This window comes from Tasmannia lanceolata, unplaced genomic scaffold, assembly GCF_043159265.1.
Source record: "Tasmannia lanceolata isolate RefF3 unplaced genomic scaffold, GAP_Taslan_0.1 ptg000007l, whole genome shotgun sequence".
Taxonomy (NCBI): Eukaryota; Viridiplantae; Streptophyta; class Magnoliopsida; order Canellales; family Winteraceae; genus Tasmannia; species Tasmannia lanceolata.
The window spans coordinates 13,698,830-13,718,359 of NW_027518684.1; the positions used below are offsets into that span (position 1 = coordinate 13,698,830).

General features: G+C 39.3%; 1 protein-coding gene across 1 annotated transcript; it reads left to right on the forward strand.

Moving 5' to 3' along the window:
• The first annotated feature begins 8,323 nt into the window (after positions 1-8,323).
• Positions 8,324-13,442, forward strand: LOC143881995 (uncharacterized). Its single transcript, XM_077385362.1, has 3 exons — positions 8,324-8,477; positions 10,748-11,252; positions 11,801-13,442. Exons 1-3 carry the CDS (start codon positions 8,345-8,347, stop codon positions 13,329-13,331), a joined length of 2,169 nt encoding a protein of 722 aa, XP_077241477.1. The 5' UTR covers positions 8,324-8,344; the 3' UTR covers positions 13,332-13,442.
• Positions 13,443-19,530: the final 6,088 nt, after the last annotated feature.

The window sequence follows — 19,530 nt, forward strand, 5'->3', positions numbered from 1 at the left end:
CCATCATAAAGGAACAAGCTCCAAAAAGCAAAAGAGGAAGGACAGAGACTGAAGACAGAACATACTAATCCGAAGACAAAACATACAATCTGCCTTCTCGGGCTTACAATAGATAACAAAGGAGTTAGAGCCGCACGTATTCTTTGCCTGTAGCATCCTCATTTAGGATGTGGGTGAGATGTACGGGGGTAGAGCTGATCGGAATGGCCGTGCCTTTGCATGGACAGTTGTGCTTGGAAAGGAAATCAGCTGCGGAGTTTGCCTCTCTCCAGATATGGGTGATTCTCCATTTAGCAGGGATCTTTCTCCAGGGTGGCTGAGGTGGCTGAGATTTCTGAGCTAATAAGTCGACGGCAAAGGATGAATCCGCTTCAATCCACACTCTTGTAATTCCAAGATTTTTAGCAGCAGCAATACCTTCACAAATTGCCTGAATTTCCAGAGCAAAGATTTCATCTTTGGCCACATTCAAAGAAAAGAGGTAAACAGGATACCCACATTCATTTCTGATAATGCCCCCGATACCTCCCCCCTCAGCTGATAAGGATGCATCAGTGTTCAGCTTATATTCACCTGGAAATGGAGGTAACCATCTGCAACTCTTATCAGAAACCTCTTTAGGGATATGTCTGTACCCGAAGTTAATAGATATTTGAATTCTTCGGTCATCAGCCAGGTCAGATAAGTTCAGAGGGGACATCTTTTGTCTGACATCTCCAAGAATGAGTCTTATGATCTCAATCTTATGCATGGATTTGTTTTCGAAAATTCTTTGATTACGTTATCTCCATAATCTATGCACTGCAGCAACGAAGGCCAATTTGACAGCAATGGTGCTCTGATATTTTCCTTTCCAGTTGTTCCTGATCCACTCTTCCTCAGCAGATAATGATCTTTTGAGAGGTCTCTTTGATCACACCTCCTAAGAATTGGTTTCCATATCCAGGCAGAATAACCACATCGAAAAAAGAGGTGATTTATGGATTCCCTTGCAGCATTACAGAGAACACAAGAGGCATCGATATTAGTTAGAACTCATTTTGGGTGTGGGGTATTTGCTAGGGACCATCGCATAAGCCATTTCGCGGAACGCCTATTGCACTAGAGAGCAGCCACATAGGCTTAGTTTTCAACAGATTTTGTCATCATTCATGAGGTGGCTGCGCTCTCATGCAACAGGCGTCCTGCGAAATGCATTTGGCGATGCTTCCTAGCAATTCCCCATTTTGTGAGGCTTACTACGGCATACGTAGGTGCAGTTTAAATGATGAAAATATTCTTATACGGTAACATAGACCTAGTCTACGAGGGTAGGAGCACGTGTAGCTGAGGGTTGCTTGGGACAACTGATGCTAAATGACGACTGGCTGTTGCCCTAGAATCAGCCTTTCACATTTTGGTGAAAGGTGGGTTGAGAATCTTGAGATCACATATCAATGACAAGGGTTGAGATGAATCTAACTATTAAACATGCTTTTTAATCTCAGCCCTCCAAAAAATTGTGAAAGGCTGATATTGGGAGAGGCACTTTGTCACAGTGCAAAACAATCTATTAATCTAATGAAATATTATTGCGGGAAAACTGCTAAAAATGCCCTCGAGATAAAAACATACCCACAAGAACCCCCCTAAATTTCTTAATTACCAATTGTACTTTCATGTGCCTTAAGTAACTTTCAATTTTTTTTGTCTCTTACCCATTTTGCCCTCCGTGATGTTACTATAGCAACTAGATAACCTAGAAATCCCTAAAATCTCTCTCTATCAAAATGATCGAAACCGTCCATTTGATGGGCCAAACCATTGGATGATCTAAACTGTCCATTTGATGGGCCACAGTGGCGCAAAAAATTTAAATAGGATGATCCCAACCCTCTGATCTAAATAGGTTTCCATATAATATTCAGTTCCTCTATAGATCGGAGGATAGAATTATTTAATGGAAATGATTTTTTGGGCCGCAACCTATTTACGTTGTAGCCCATCAAATGGACAGTTCACCCCTTGAAGGCCTCGAGCCTTTGCCTCCAACACCACCTCTTGTATGGATGAGCTTTTCTCTCAACATAACCAATGTGGGACTATTTGTTTTTCCATTCTAGTAAGAAACTCTTAATACACACTCTCCAACGTCTTGGGTTCAAGTCCCCATACACTCTCCAAGGTCTTGGGTGCAATGTCTTGGAGGAGTGCGTTTTTGAATGATTTACTGAGCCAGGGTTTTTTTTCTGAATGGTGTATCAGCTATAGGAATCTCAAATTATATGGGTTTTAGTTTTTCTGAGATTCTTCATCCCTTGCTTCTTTAAAACCTCGGCTTTGTGAAATCAGGGTTTAAAGGAATTGGGATAACTTTGCTTGCCGTTTATTGTTTGTCGCTTTTCAATCGTCCTCTTTCTTTAATTTTAACCTAGGATTTGATAGCGTCCATCGCAGAAGGCATTTCGCAGATGGTATGTTGCATGTGAGTGAAGCCACACCGGGTCACTTTTCATCAGATTTTGTCTTCATTCATGAGGTGGCTGCACTCACATGCAACATACCATCCGCGAAATGCCTTCATGGACTCTAGCAAATCCCTATTATGTTTTGATATGTAGGTTTGTAAATCTCTTAAATCAATTCCTCAGTGGATGTTCCAAACAACTCTCATTATTGCACCACATGTCCCAACACTAGTTTTAAATGACAGTAACAATGTTTTAAAATAAAATAACAAAAATACCCTTACCTTGGTACATGTGGCAAAATTAGGAGTATGTCTACAATAGTTTTTATACGGCATCTGGCCGTATAGTGTTGGTATTTTTTAAAAAGTATTGTACGGCCACTATGCAGAATGATCCAAACCGTTCATTTGTTCGGCCACGACATAGATATGTTGTGCCTCAAAATCATTTATGTAGGATGATCCTAACCCTCCAATCTTTGGTAGTTTTTATAGTGTACAGTCTTATGGAAATTATTTTTGGGGCACATCCTATTTACGGTGTGCCCTAACAAATAAACAGCTTGGATCATCCTATGAAGTTGGGTACTTTTTGAAAAATAATTGACCATACGGCCACACCCTGTATAAAATGATTAAAATCTTGAACATAGATTTCATATGGTGTGTGAGTAGGGGTCCCACCAAACATCAGCTTACCCTATGGTGTGTGGGTGTAAACTACATATTTTTAAAAAAGTACTGCATCGGATCATCCAAACCGTCAATGTTCTTCGGAAAAAATACTGGACTTCAGGCGCGCACATCCTATAAGATCTCTTCTTATATTTGTTCTGAAACACGCACACATCATATAAAATCTCTTCTCATATTTGTTCAAACTTTCATTTGCAGTGGAAATGAGTACCGTGATGGGGGTGCTCCCTGAAAGGCTAAGGAAATTTTGGAACCGTTCCAATCAGCCTCTCCTTATAAGTTATCCTCGCCTTCACGGTAACCCGCAGAAAGCTCACCACAAGCAAATGGGTGATCCCCGTTCTATGGCTAGCCTACTTGATGGCCGATTGGATTGCAACCTTGGCCCTTGGATTCCAAATTTGAACCCCAAAACGACACTCTTCTTGCATTTTGGGTCCCTTTCCTTCTCTTACACCTGGGTGGGCCCGACAACATTACTGTCTTCTCTTTAGAAGACAATGAGAACTGGTTAAGGCACTTGCTTGGACTAGTTGTCCAATTCTCAGTAGCATTTTATGTCTTCGTCAGGTCTGTTCCCAACACCCGGCTCTGGGTTCCTGAAATTTTAGGGGCCGTTTGGATATGCGAATTTTAGAATCCAGGCTTTAGTTTGAACGCAGTGTAAAAGACGGTCATGATCAAACTGCTGGTATGCTATCCTGGCTGCGTTTCTTGGATTTTAAGTAAGAAAACTAGGTTTTAGAAATCTCTCCCGCATCCTGCGATTTCTAAAACCTGGAAACATGGGACGATCGCCAGCTCTGTTGCTGTCGGAAAGAAGGGCTAGCAATCAGAAAACGAAGGCTGCTGCTCTCTCTCTCTTCTCTTGTCTCACACTACAATTTTGAGAAAATCCAAGATTCTAAAATCCGCGTATCCAAACGGCCCCTTAATGTTTTTCTCCAGAATGGCCAAGGATGGAGAAAGGACACGGACTCTTAGGTACTGTGACACAACCAATTACTCCAAAAGCCTGAGTTGATGTTATTTAATCATTTTTTATACTTTAATACTCTCCTTCACGTGTGGCCTCTCTTTATTTCTCTTGGCCGGCCATACATGTGAATTTTTAATATCAAGGAGTTGTTGGGTTTTAAACCCATGACATATTGTCATGCAATAGCTCTCATACTGGACACCAGCAAATTCCTACTCCAAAAGCTTAAGCTGTTAGTGTGTTATTTACTCATTAGTTTTACTTCAACACTCCCACTCGCCTGGGGTGAATATATCACTTTCCTTTTCTTTTCCACAATTCATTGAAAGCAAATCAAGTATCCTTAGTCCACTACACAGAATTAAAAAAGATGCATAGGAAATAACAAGTCTCTCTCTGCGCGCGCTCTTGTTTTACTGGTTTTGATCAATGGAGAGCTAAATTGCTTGGTTGGGTTCTACTTAGATATCTCCAAAGGCTGGATTCAGAAAAACTGTTGCAGGTCAGTAAAAACATTTGAACACTCTTTCAAGGGATTCATTAAAAAACTGCTGATTATTCTACGTACTCTCTTTCTTGTTTGAATTTGCTTTAAAATGGAATCAGTTTTGGAAATATTTAATATATAGGGTGTGTCTGGTTTGGTGATTTTGCTTCACGTGAGGATTCTTTTTCAATGCATTCACCATAATGTATGGACCAAGGTTGCCAGAGCGGGAATCGAAACGGGAATCGAAAGTGGGAATCGAAGGCTCCCAGAGAAGAATCCTACTAAAGCTTGCCAGAGCGGGAATCGAAAACAGGAATCGAAGCGGGAATCGAAGGCTCCCAGGGAAGAATCCTGCTTCCTTGGTATGGACCTATCTAGATTTCAGCAAATTTCAAGGTCATCAAAAGGAAAATGAAATTTCTTCTGATTTCAAGCTCATGATTTTCCTTTTCCCTTGCCTGTTTGGATTGCAAGATAAATTTTTCTGATGGAAAACTTTCTCTAGGAATATTTATTCGTTCTACAATTTAAAGCGGAATGATATGTTTATGGTTAATTTAAAGGGATATTATCAAAACTTGAAGCTCCCTCTAGCTAATCATGAAATAGGGTTGGTTTAAGTCATTTTTTTCTGTGTGTGAAAAAGTAAGAAAATTTAGTAATATTTTTCCTTTCCAAACTTTTCCAGAAAATTCTTGGAATCCAAACAGGGCCAAAGGACCCGATTCACTCTGATTTTCCTATGTTTTGGTGGTCGTGAGTGCTACTAAACCAGAGTATGTTCCAAAATTTGCCATGCAAAGTGATTTTCTAGCGCTTCGCGAGCTGATATTCTATGGGTTCTCCATGTTTATCTATTAACCATTTAAAAAATTCATTTTCTATAGAAACTTTTCCATAATGAAAATTTTCTCTAGTTTCTAGGAAAGCAGCATTCCTGCTGAACCTTAGAGATTATTTTTACATACAAGAAATTTTTTCAAGAAAATGTTTTCCCTAGATCCGAACAACCCTTGCTTTACAACCAGGTGAAGCAAGGGTGCTCTGAGTAGTTTGAAGAGAAAGGAAACCACACTTAACGTTTGGATTTCAAGAAAAACATCTCTGAGAGAATAAAAATACTAACAACAACACAGAAGACAAAAATTTTAATTTTGAATTAAAAGTAAGACTTTTTTATTTCTGTCCTAATCTATCATGCCATGAATCAATAGAGTCGACAATGTAAGCAGATTAGGTAAAAAATTTATTCACAATATTTTCAATTGCATTGAGTTCCAAACTTCCAATAGCCCCTCATGAGTACTCCATTCCTACAAATGACCCATCTTATAAGCCTCGAAAACCATCCTGAATCATTTCTTAATGAGTAAACTAGGCGCCCGATTCTCATCCTGAATCATTTCTTAGCGAGTAAACTAGGCGCCCGATTCTTTGAATATCTGATACATGAAGGACAATGTTTCACTTAACTACTTTCTCATATGTAGGTCTTAGGTATTTACTGTTTTCTTTACTTCCACTGTATAGGACGATGAGTTCTCTCGAGACAGAAAAAATTCCATTTGAAATATTTTTTTCTTGCAATCCAAATACGACCTAAAATGTAATTTGCATTTTTGTTTTTTACTTTTCAATCATTTCATTTTTCAAATTGTCATTTACTTTTCCTCGCGCATTAACTTTTCTCTCACCCCTTGACATCTTTAGTCATCTAATGTTCATTGCACATTCCTCGTACCTGGTCATCAGCTGAGTATGTTAAGTATATTCACATCGTCCGGAGACTCTTTTTGTTAAAACAGTTGTTTAGCAATCGTACAAAGAATGACCCCATACAAGGGGAACCCCGTACCTTCGTAATTGTTTGATTTGTATAAATGCCTAACAGGGCAACCTGTGGTAGCAATGCAATAAGCGATTGCACGTTAACTTTTGTGCTTTGAATCAAAATTTGCCAAACACATTGAACTATGTCCAATTCTAAGACTCATGTTAATGAACACGTAGAGAAATGCTTTTGCCACCTATGGAGTTCCACCACAAAACGTTTAACTTGGATATCCATTCTCGCATGGAACTAGAACCATGTTGATCACCTCACGTTGACCTTATTAGTGGTCTCAATTACATTTGAATGTCCCAATTTGCACCCATAAATTTATTGTTGGGGTTGATCCTGCTTAGAGTAGGGCTAAACACGGTTCGGTCCGGTTCGGTTAGGGAGTTTTTTTTGAACTGAACCAACCACATCGGTTTGGAGAAAATCCAAACCGTAACCAAACTGATCGGGGGGTATAACCGAAACAAATCGAACCGATTTTGACCGGTTCGATTCGGTTCGGTTCACGATTTATCCAGTACAAATCCAAATCAAGTAGTTAAATACGTTTATCTATAAAAAAAAAGGGTTTATCTAAAATAAACAAGGCCTTACCACTATAGATTTACTAGCAAAATGATCTCATCTTGATGAACAGAAATAACCACGACTCAATCTGGACCGTTGATCTGCTTAGTGATCTAGACCGAATGGAGATCTTAGTTGCAAGATCAGTGGGTTCATTTTCTTTTAAATGAAACTAATTTCTAATTCCCTCATAATCATATCAAAAAGTGCCAACATGTTAAAAAATTCATTTTCTTTTATTCGGACTGATAAAATTAGTACACATTTTAATTCTGAAAATTAGATAACCTTGTAAAGAAGGGTATTTACGTCATTCGACAAAAAGGATAAGTCTGTAAATTCTGCTCTTGAGGGCATTCATGTTAGATGGTAAGGAGGTGAGGGACTCATGAAAGTTACTAACTCTAAAAAAGCCAAATTGTAAACCATACTAACCCTAGCTTGTTCAAATTACAAGGGAGGTGAAATCACTCGGGCCAATTATATTGTGCAACAAAGAGATGAAGTTTCCAACACGAAACTTATAAGTAATAGCTCAACACATGTGAGAAGGAAAATAAAGAGAAAGTAAAAGCCTTAGATAGCTAAAAATCCATTATAATTTCATTTGTGTTGGGGAAAACATATCCATGCCTATAGCCAAATTGCCTCGATATATGCTTACCACCAATAAGACTACGTTCAGGTAATCAATTAATCATCAACATATATTAACTCGCCTTTTGAATACATGAAATTGATATAGACACACCTCCCTTCTTTAAATCACCCATATTCTCTTTGCAAATGATATTAACTCACCTTAGATTTGGTAATGACACAAAATCAGTTCATCTTTTCTTCCATTTCTCGGTTCGGCTCTGTTAATTTTCGGATTAAAAGTCTAAAACCGTGAGCCGAACCAATAGGATTGGTTCGGTAAAATTCTAAACCGTGACCAAACCAATGCCTAGAAAAACTGAACCGAACCAAACCGAAAGGCCCGGTTCGGTTTGGCCGGTTTTTTGTGCAACCCTAGCTTAGAGAAATACAAATAAAGAGAATACTTTGTTAAAGTGTTATATTCGCCCCCTTTGGTCTCGATTACATTTGCATGTATGCATCAATAGCTCCTCTGGTGTATTTATGAGTTATGAGTTATGCCTACCCTATACACTAGGGGCTGCCCCAAGGAAGGAAAGGGGGTGAAAATATATCATTGCCTTCACTTTTCCTGGCAAATGATGTGGGTCCCGTTCATTTAAAAGCAAGTCAAGTCTCCTCAGTCTTCTGACTCGCCAGTCAAGTCTCCTCAGTCTTCCGACTCGCCAATAAAAAAAGATGCCAATGGAAGATCACCTCTCTCTCTCTCTGCCTACCTTACTTTTCCTGGTCTTGATCAATGGAGAGCTAAACAGTTTTGCTGGTTTTACTTACATATCTCCAAAGGCAGAATTCAGGAAAGCTGTTTCAGGTCAGTAAAAACGCACTTGAACACTCTTTCATGGGATTCATTAAAATATTGATTCCTTTTAGATCGACTGTTAAGTCTGTTAGTTTTTCTACTCTCTTTCTTGTTTGAATTTGCTTTAAAATGGAATCATCTTTGGAAATTTTAATTATTTTGGGTGGGTCTGGGGTGGTGTTTTTTTTGAAATTTTTAATGTTTTGGGAAGGTCTGGTCAGGTGTGTTAATTTCCCTTCACCCGAGGGTCCTTTTTCCATGCATTCACCAGATTTACTCTGAATTTCCCCCTATTTTCAACTGAAAAGCCGCATCCAATTGAGCTAAATTATACACTGGAGATGTTTTGGGGTTCAACAGTATGTTCTAAAATTTTCCATGGAAAGTGAGTTTTCTAGCCCTTAATTTACTCATTTTCTATGGAATTTCCATATTTATCTATTTACAATTAAAAAACTCATCTTCCATGGAAAGACAGAATGAATTTTTTCTCTAATTTCTAGAAAAGTATCATTCGTGCTGAACCTTAGAATTTATTTCTACGTACAATAATTTTTTTCCAAGAAAATGCTTTCCCTTAAACCAAACAGCCCCGGCTTTATAACGAGGTGAGACAAGGTACTATCACTGCCCTTTTTCTTAGAGGGAAAAATTCTCCTTCCATGATTTAGAGGGAAACGATAAGATTTTGGTTAAATTAGTGGGATATATTATAAATTGAATGGTTCTGTGGCTAAAAAATTCCTAAAATACAAACAGGAACTTAGGAATTTTTTTGGCTGGTGAGGAATGAACCCAAAGATTTAACCATGGCCATTTTCTTCAGGCCCTCCTTGGATTGCAAGAATTTTCTAGAAAAGTTTGGAATGGAAAAATATTTCTAAAATTTCCTAGTTTTTTTTACACACAATAAAAGAAAGATAAATTGAACCGACTTTATTCAATTTTTATTTAGAGTATGATGGTCCCTCTAAATTGAGTAAAGAAAAAAATTTCCAAAGAATTTTTTTTTTTGGTGACATCTTTACATACTTATGAAGCCTTTGGTAGGTGGGTGACCCTGGTAAATTCAGGGAAGGGATGTATTCACCCCCTTTTCTTCCCTCGACCAGTCCCCTCGATCCTATTTATGACTATTCTTTTACACTAAAGGGGGTGGCCCGTGAAAAAGGGATGAATATATAATTTCCCTTTTTATTTACCATTACCATTGTGTGGGGCCACATGGATGTCATTGGTGTCCATGGATCCATCCAACGATACATCCCATCCCTTGAATTATAATTCCTAGCTAGGGAAGCTAAAGTTTGGATTTTAGTAGGCCTTAATTCTTATTGGTCAGATGTTTATTGACATGGGTGCAACTCGGGTAGATTCTTGAGAATTCGGGTTGGATTTGGGTTGATTCCAATTCTTCTTCTTTTTTCGCAAAAGCTCAACCTACCAGTACCAGACTTGCTGGTTGGATTGCCGGAATAAGGAATCAGAATCAGCATCTAATCCAATTTCTATTCTGTGTCCATGGAGATGGAATGTTGAAAAAAAAAGTAATTAAAACTTTCATTAAAATCTCATTCCAACTGAGTTGGAATCAGAATACCGCATCTTGGGTTGGGGAACAGACTCCATCGTTTTTTTCTCCCTTTCATTCCACTGGATGCCCGCCTCCGATTCCAGCAATCCAAACGCACCACCCTTGTTGAGACCCTAGCCATGTGTGCGTCTAGGGGTGCAACTTGCGTCGGGTAGGTTGAGCTTTTGTTAAAAATGAATTGGGATCAACCCGAACCCGACCTGATTTATAGTAAATGCCCGACCTGAATTCTCAAATATCGACATGAGTTGCACCCCTATGGGCATCACTTGATGGGCGGTCTGGACCAAAAAAATGACCCCTTGAATGTGGACGTAGTCAGTGTTGGGACTAAAGTCCAGTATTTTTTAAAAAAGCACTCTGATGCCCACTTCATAGGATGATCCAAATTGTTCATTTGTTGGGCCACAATGCAAATAGGTTGTACCCTAGAAAGCATTTCTCCTAACCTTCCGATCTAAGAGGTATTGCAGTTATAGAAACTTTATAGATTCGGAGGCTTAGGATTATCCTATGGAGACAATTTACAGCCTACAGCCTATTCAAGTTATGGCCCCACAAATGAACGGGTTGAACCATCCTATGAAGCGGCCCCACTGTACCTTTTTAATATACTGGACTTCAAGCCCACCCACACATCCCATGAAATCTCTTCTTATGTTTGTTCTGAAACATTCTTTTGCAGTGGAAATGAGGAGTGTCATGCAGGTGTTCCCTGGAAGGGTAAGGAGACTCTGGAACAAATGGGAGCTTCGAACAGTTGTTCTCATCAGCCTCTCCTTACAAGTCATCCTCATCTTGACGGGAAATCGCAGAAAGCGCACCACAAACAAATTTGTGATCGCAGTTCTTTGGTCGGCCTACTTGATGGCCGATTGGATTGCAACCTTGGCCCTAGGCATCCTCTCAAACAACATCGGAGATTCCACTCATGAACCCCAAAATGACACCCTTCTTGCATTTTGGGCCCCTTTCCTTCTCTTACACCTCGGTGGGCCCGACACCATTAGTGCCTTCTCTTTAGAAGACAATGAGCTTTGGTTAAGGCACTTGCTTGGACTAGCTGTCCAATTCTCAGTTGCACTTTATGTCTTCATTAGGTCTGTTCCCGATACCCGGCTCTCGGCTCCTGCCGTTTTAATGTTTTTCGCAGGAATGACCAAGTATGGAGAGAGGACATGGGCTCTCAGGTATTGTGAAACAACCAATTACTCCAATAGCTTAAGCGGTTAGAGTTGCTGTTATTTAATCATTTACGGTTCAACACACTCCCTCAGATGGTTTTTTTTTTAACATCAAGGAGTTGTTGGATTTCGAACCCATGGCGGTTTTTTAGTATGGTTGTTTTTGGGGTTGGTAAACTGGGATCAAGCCTACAACCTCAAGGTTGAGATACAAAGCCTGAACCATTGAGCTACAAGCCCAACCACGCCCTGAGTTATTACTAAGGAGTGCCCTTAAGTAGCATTGGAAACTTATTTTGCAATCATTTTACACACATTTTGAGACTTTTACACATGTTTTGATAAAATAATCGTCTCAAGATATGTGTAAAATTAAGTTTCCAATGCACCCTAACGAGTGAGGCATTATTAGCAAAAAAAATTTAATACCAAAGAGTTGTTGGGTTTTGAACGTAGGGCCTTCCTTGAGGCAATAGCTCTGATACCAAAGAGTTGTTACTCCAAAACCTTAAGCTGTTAGAGTTGGTGTTATTTAATCATTTATACTTAAACAGGTATGCGAGCAGAGATCATTTTAGGGAATCCATGATTACTCCTCCCGACCCAGGCCCCAACTACGCCAAATTCATGGAGGAATATGCTTCGAAAGAGCAAGCAGGGCTCACGGTATATATAGACATGCAGCCCGAACCAGAGTCTAGCTTAACTGAATTGGATACTAAAGAAGAAAAGCTTGATGAAATGAATGTTTTAACAGCAGCCCACGGCTTCTTCCACACATTCAAACGTCTCATTGTAGACGTCATGCTCACATTCCACGACCGAAATGACAGCCAATCTTTCTTCGTAAAGCGTACCCCGGCCCAAGCTTTCCGGGTGATTGAGATTGAGCTCGGATTCCTTTACGAGGTTCTATACACGAAGTCTGTGGTTGTTCATTCTGTCTGGGGCATAGCGCTACGCTCCTTCAGCTTCTCTTTGATCTTGATCACTCTAGTGTACTTCTCAACAGTCGTCAATAAGCATGGATACTCAAAGACAGACATAATCATAACTTTCGTTTTATTGGGTGGGGCTCTTTTTCTTGATACCCTTTCAATCGTTCTAATGGCGCTCTCGAGCTGGACCGTTGTTGGGCTGAAAGGTTGCAATCAGGAATGGCTATCAAACCTTGTATTTAAAGTAATTAGTCTTTTTCGAAAACCCGACAGACGCAGATGGTCTAATTCCATGGCACAGTACAATCTGATCAATCTTTGCCTCGATAATCAGCCCACATTTATCAGAAGAAAAATCGAAACAGCAATCAGAAAAACCCAGAAATTCTTTGGGCTTGAAGATTCCACACACACCCCTGTCTCGGATGAGCTAAAACAGTTCATCTTTGAAGAGCTTAAGAAAAAATCGATGGATCATAGAGGTTTCAAGCGCTTCAGCACTTCCAGAGGGGAATGGACTCTTCAATGGCAAGGTTATGAGAAAGAACTTGGGTGGAGTATTGAAGTGGAGTTTGATGAAAGCGTTCTTCTTTGGCACATTGCTACAGATCTCTGTCATGACAAAGACAAAGATAATATTCTTACACTTGAATCCTACTTTAAGATTAGTAAGGAGCTATCGGAATATATGTTATATCTTCTGGTTTTTCGTCCTTTCATGTTGACGGCCGGAATTGGACAGATCAGATTCCAAGACACTAGAGCTGAGGCAAAGAAATTTTTCCAGCGAACAACAGGGGAAAAAACCGAAGCTTGTACGAAATTGCTAAGCGTGGAAACCAAAGTTAAACCGATTTTAGTGAAAGGAGACAGAAGTAAATCGGTATTGTTCAATGCTTGTAGGCTTGCAAAAGAACTGTTGAAATTGAAGGCAATTAATAATAGGTGGAAGATCATATGTCATGTTTGGGTGGAGATGCTATCTTACGCGGCAAGTCAGTGTAGAGGGAATTACCATGCACAACGGCTAAGTGTAGGTGGAGAGCTTCTCACTCATATCTGGTTTTTGATGGCACATTTGGGGATTGGAGATCAATATCGCATTGAATCAGGCCATGCTAGAGCTAAGTTGATTGTTGAGAAATAAGCTTACAATTGTTGGATAGATGGTTTGGTTTGTTTTATTATCTTGAAAAACCCTTATTAGGGAGGACTGATCTTCTGTTTTTAAAATCCTAGTTAGCTTTTCTGTGTGTGATTTTGGCTGTATGTTTTGTTAGGACAGTGGAATTAAGTATGTGGTACTAAATGTCATTAAACCGAAATCCGAAATTTGGTAAATGGCGAAAAATTGAATTTCAGAAATTTTCGGTTTCGGTCCCCACCGGTATCCGAAATTTCTGTCGAAATTTAAAACCATGCCGATATATCGAGGTTTGTATACCTTTCCGTTCAATTTAAAACTCCACAAATCAGAAGTTAGTATAATTCTATGGAGATTGGAGAAGATTTCTGGGCACACCCTATAACGAGTGTCTCTGTTTCGAACGGTTAAGCAAGTTCTATTTTTGTTGTGTTTAACTTGCTTGGGAAGCAAGTGTAGCCGAACACGTCAGTTATGAGAATTTATACAGTGGGTGTCTCTATAGTCCAGTCGTTATCAAGAAATACAGTAGGACCCACTTCATAGGATGATCCAAACCGGTCATTTTCTAGGCCACAGTGTAATTAGATTGTAGCCCAAAATTCATTTTCATAAGATGATCCGAACGCTTACCTCTCTATAGATCATATGTACTACCTCATATCTTATATCGCTGAATAAATGAGACAAAATCTGAGCTTGTGTGGCTGCTCTCACATGCAACAGCCCAGCCGTGAAATGCCTTCTGCAATGACCCCTAACAAATCCCAAATTATGATTATTAAAACATTCCAATGTTGATTCTTAGACAGAGCAACAAGATACAAGAGATTATGAATTTATGGAACAATATCAGTACCACCTTGTTCGAAGATCCTAGTCCTTTTTTTAACCCAACGTAAATAGGCTACACCCGAAAAGATCATATGATCTGAACCTTCCGATCTGGGGAGGGTTGATACCATTCAAAACCCTCTCCAGATCAGAGCGTTAGGACCATCCTATAGAGATGATTTTCATGGGCACGACCTTGTTATGTTACGACCCAACAAATGAGTGTTTTAGATTTTCAAACTAGGTCGGATCCACTGCAGTATTTGAAAATACGTGCAGCTACCTACTCATGTGCACCATGAACACTCCTTAATCTGATAATGATCTTCTGTTGGGCCCTGTTTGGATTGCAAGAGAAACATGTCTGAAAGAATTTTTTTTCTTTCTAAAGTTTAGATGAAAAATGATATGATTATAGTTAATTTAAGAGATAAGACATTGATTGAAGTTATCTTGTTCGGTGTGTACAAAAAGATAGGAACTTTTATAAATATTTTCCTTTCCAAACCTTTCCAAGAAATTCTTGCAATCCAAACAAAACAAGAAAACAGCTTTGGTGAGCCCTAGGCGGCACGTTATCTCAAGAATCGGAATAGGAATTCTATTCGGATTCCTATTTCGTTTCAGCCGTAGATGGAATGGAAAAAATTAAAATAAAAAGTTCAGTTCAAAAAACTGAAATAAAATTTCATTTCAATCGGGGCAGAGTCAGAATACCCAGCACTTTAGTTGAGAAATAGATTCTGGCATTCCCCCTTTTGATTCTGCCCGGTCTCAATTCTTCCCCCTCGATCCCGTTCATTTTTTGAACCGAATGCTGGAATAATATGCCGATTCCAGCCCCTGATTCTGGCAATCCAAGTGCACAGATTTGACGATTTGAAAACGGGACATGATAAATGTGCCCCTTTTTCATTACTTGAGACACCCAGCTACAGCTACAGTGTATCTACGACTGCAAAGGGGCTGATATACTTCACATTTAAGAAATGAAGTGACCTGATTGCCACGCACTACGCAACCGGGTGTCCCAAGCGATGAGAAGGGGCGCATTTATCATTTCCACCTTTGTAAACAGGTTTTTAGTAATTTGTGTATTGAATTTTGGTATCGCCACTCATATATAAATGGCTCTCAAGAAATCAAGTTTTAATTTTTGAAACATAGCCCACCTTTCCAATTTGGCAACCTAATTATAATGTCACAAGGAAAAAAAAAATGTAAAACCTAGGTTAGATGGGGAGGAGACTAACAACCAACTCCTTACTTCCGGTCTAACTTGTTCATGGATATTAGGTGAAGCTAAATTTTGACGGCTCTAGCTTTGGAAACTCAAACCCAATTGGCATTGGTGGCCTTATCAGAGATGAGACTGTGATACCAAGTAGTCATTCTTGGGGCCTATTGGTACCATGGATTCCAACGAAACGGGTGTGAGAGCTTCTGTCTATGGCATCATACTGGTTGCTAGAGGAATCTTAGATAAGTTTGTCGAGGAGGGTGACTATACATAATCAGGTGGCTAGATGAGATGACTCTACCGTGGAGATTCTTACGATACTAGATGAGATACTCAATATTGTGTAGGGTCTCTTGGTTCAGTTTTAGCATATTGGAGGTCAGCAAATAGGGAGGCGTATAGGCTTGCCCTGGCCAGAGTCGACTACCCGATGGAGATATTCGATTTCTTGCCTCCTAGTGTACTGTTGTATTTTTAGTTTGTTTCCTTAATGTTCTTGTTGTTCTCTCAACCCCCTCGGTTGTGAGTTTTTCCTTTTCACAATAATAAATCATCACTCATTCAAAAAAAGCATAAACTTATGTATGAAGGTTTATAGAACCCAATACAAAACTATAATAAAGCAATGCACAACCGAAAAAGTCACTGAAGTGGGACCATGGTTACCCATTTCGGATTCAATAATAATTCAGTGTAGCAAACGATGGAAAAGTTGGGGGTCTTAAGAGGAGAAAATTCAGAAAAACTCATCTTTTTCAAATTAAAGCCTGTAAATTTTAGTTAGGAAAATGATTTTTCCACCCCCTTTTCCAAAATTCTTGACCATATTTGGTTTGTCTTTTCCCCCCGAGAAATGACTGAATTTTCACCCCATTTATTTGTTTTCTGAGATTAATTTTTAGAAAAAGGATAGATAAGGGGGTCGGAAATGTGGGCAAAGGGGTAAAAATCTCATTTTCCATAATGTTATAGTTGAATACAAGTGAATTTAAATATGTGGCTGTTCAATATGGGCCTAAGCGAGTTTTATTTTACCTTTGGATAGACTTGCTACTCCGGAGGGTGTTTCCGTGACTTGAAACCGTGACCACTAGGTCAAAATGGAGCAACCTTACCGTTTTGCCAAGGCTATCCCCTGTTCTTGAAGTTTTTTTAGATAAAATATTATCAAAGCAAAATGGTGAACAACAAACACGATATTTTCAAGATAAAACCAATTCCAGTAGGATAGTATCTAGAACAATTATCCATGGATTTTTATCCCCTGGTGAGTGGTGAACCATGGCCCAATATCTCTGTTAAATAATTTATTTAGGGCGCTGATATTCCCCCCCCCCTCCTTGTAGGCTATTCCCCCCCCCCCCCCCCCTTACGGCTGGCTAACGTCAAACGTTAGGATATGTCACTTTCCCACTATTTGACCGGTCTCTCTCTCTCTCTCTCTCTCTCTCTCTCTCTCTCTCTCTCTCTCCACACACACAACAGGAACAGTTGGTGGGCCCAACAGAAACCATTGGTGGAATGGTGGGCCCATCTTTACACAACGTAGGCCCCGCCCATACCACTGTAGGATAATCCAAACCGTCCATTTGATGGGCCATAAACGTAAATAAGTTGCGTCCCAAAATATCATTTCCATAGGCAGATCCTAGCCCTCCGATCTAAATAGCAACTACATCTTATACAACCTCTATAGATTGTAGGGTTGTGATCATCCTATGGAAATGATTTTTGGGGCACAACCTATTTACATTGTGGCCCATCAAATGAATGGTTTGGATCATTCTATGGAGTTGGTCGTAAAGTAACATTAAGGCCCGTCCACAACATAGGACGATCCAAGCCGTCCATGGTTTGGATAATGTTGGTAACATTAAGGCCCAATCGTAGGCCCCACCGATTTTTTTTCAAATTGAAGCGTGCCGTCCATGGTTTGGATCTTCCTATGGTGTGGTTCATATAGTAACATTAAGGCCCAATTTAGGCCCCACCCATATTTTTGAAAATGAAGTGTACCGTCCAGACCATAGGATGATCCGAGCCGTCCATTTGATGGGCCATAATGTAAATGGGTTGTGCCCTCCAAAAGAGTTGGCCCATCAAATGAATGGTTTGGATTATCTTGTGGTCGTACAGTAACATTAAGGCCCATCCACAACATAGGATGATCCAAGCCGTCCATTTGATGGGCCACAATGTAAATAGGTTGTGCCCCAAAAATCATTTCCGTAAGATGATCACAACCCTCCAATCTATAGAGGTTGCATAAGATGTAGTTTCTATTTAGATCGGAGGGCTAGGATCCGCCTATGGAAAAATATTTTGGGACGCAACCTATTTACGTTTATGGCCCATCAAATGGACGGTTTGGATTGTCCTATGGTGTGGTATGGGTGGGGCCTACGTCAGTGAGAGCCGCGGAGGGGGGGGGGGGGGCTAGTATCAGCGCCCTTTATTTATTGCATAAAGGTCACCAATGTACGTTGCTTTTAATGTCTTTTGTTTAAGGATTTCAAATCATCACGTCATAGTCAAATTAAATGAGATTTCCCAAAAAATTATTGATTAAAATGGAATATTTGTGACATTTTGAAAAACATGCACAATTTTGCGATAAATAACTTATAAATTTTTGAATAAAATCTGAATCTTTTGCCCTCTGGCAAATTTGGTCACTATGTCTATTTAAAAGACTAACACTACCTGTGTTTTTCTTTTTAAATCAAAATTTTCTATTTAAAAAGTGTAATTAAACGCATATTTTTTGAAGAAGAAAAAAATAGTTCTAAGGGCATGTTTGGCAACCATGAAATTTTTTCCATGGAATGTTCGGCGGTCCAATTTTGAGACATAAAGAGGCCGGAGAGTGCATGAGAAATTTCTGAAAATAGTGAAAAAATACAACACTTAAATACTTTGTTCCCTATTTTTTTTGGTTTTTTAATTCTCCCCTCACACCCATTCTCTCAAGTCTCCCTCTCATGGCCATCTCTCACAACTAGCCTTAAAATATTTCATGAAACATTTTTTCATGGTGGCCAAACATGCCCTAAATGTATAAAGGTGGCCTGGAGGTTTGATTAGCTAAATTATTAATCCAAATTTTTTAAGTTTTTGGTTGGGTTGGGTGTCATGAATTCAACCTGTTTGGGGTCCGAAATATTGTGTTCGACCTGGATGCGGCATGTTTATTGGGTTTGACCATGCTTTGCTGGATTTAAGTGATTTAAACCCGATTTGAGTAATTTTTGGCCCGCCTTATAGGAAGAGGTTTTAAAGCTTATTTTCACATTCTTGTCTTTGAGAAGAGGGTTGAGAGCTCAAAAGGGTAAAAAAGAGTGTACTAGGGTTTCATGTGGGTTTGGTGAGAGATACCGATCTTCTCTTGCAATCTCTTGTTTTATAGTGGATTCTCTCATAGCCTGTTGTGGATGAAGGCTTTTCGGAACCACATAAATCTCTGTGTCCTTGCTCGTTGCTTGTGTTTGCTTCTATCATTTTGCTTTACCATTGAAATTTGCATATCGATATTGAAGAGGCTTATCATAACGTTTTGCACCCTAATATTTTAACTTTTTGAGCCGTGGATTTCACACCCCACACTATGAATGGTTAGGGTCCCATAGTGTAGAAGATTTTCAGGGCTGTCATTTGCTTCTTTTGAAAAATAGAGTTGGGACTCCATGTAATTTCTCATGTGGAAATAGTACTTAAAATGGATTTTTTTAGAAGAGATTTATCAACATATTTTTTATTCATTTTATAAAATAGGGTTTCTTTCCTTAAATTCAACTTAATTATTTTAATTTTGTTTTCCCTCTCCTAACGTTACCAAAATAACTGAAAAATGTGGGCCCATATGATGATCTTATCTTGGTATTAACTTTTGAGCCATTTCTAAGATGCAGACAAAAAAACTTTCTCAGGATAGAAACGCGTTTTGTTGACGCTTCGTTTCATGCCCATGTACTGATGTACATGGTTCTTATTTCAAATTTAGGAGAGAGAGTAGATTCTTGAATACCACTTTAATGCAGTGACTAGCTTGAATCCCATTGGTAGCATGGCATCTCTTTAAGCCAAGTGTTAGGCCTCAAATGAAACCATGGTTAAACACCTTAACCCTAG

Bases quoted from the DNA above. Each gene is read 5' to 3' on its own strand.
- LOC143881995 (XM_077385362.1), top strand. From the start codon at position 8,345: ATGCCAATGGAAGATCACCTCTCTCTCTCTCTGCCTACCTTACTTTTC. The intron at 8,478-10,747 runs GTCAGTAAAAAC...ATTCTTTTGCAG, and splicing joins ATTCAGGAAAGCTGTTTCAG to TGGAAATGAGGAGTGTCATG. The intron at 11,253-11,800 runs GTATTGTGAAAC...ATACTTAAACAG, and splicing joins GAGAGGACATGGGCTCTCAG to GTATGCGAGCAGAGATCATT.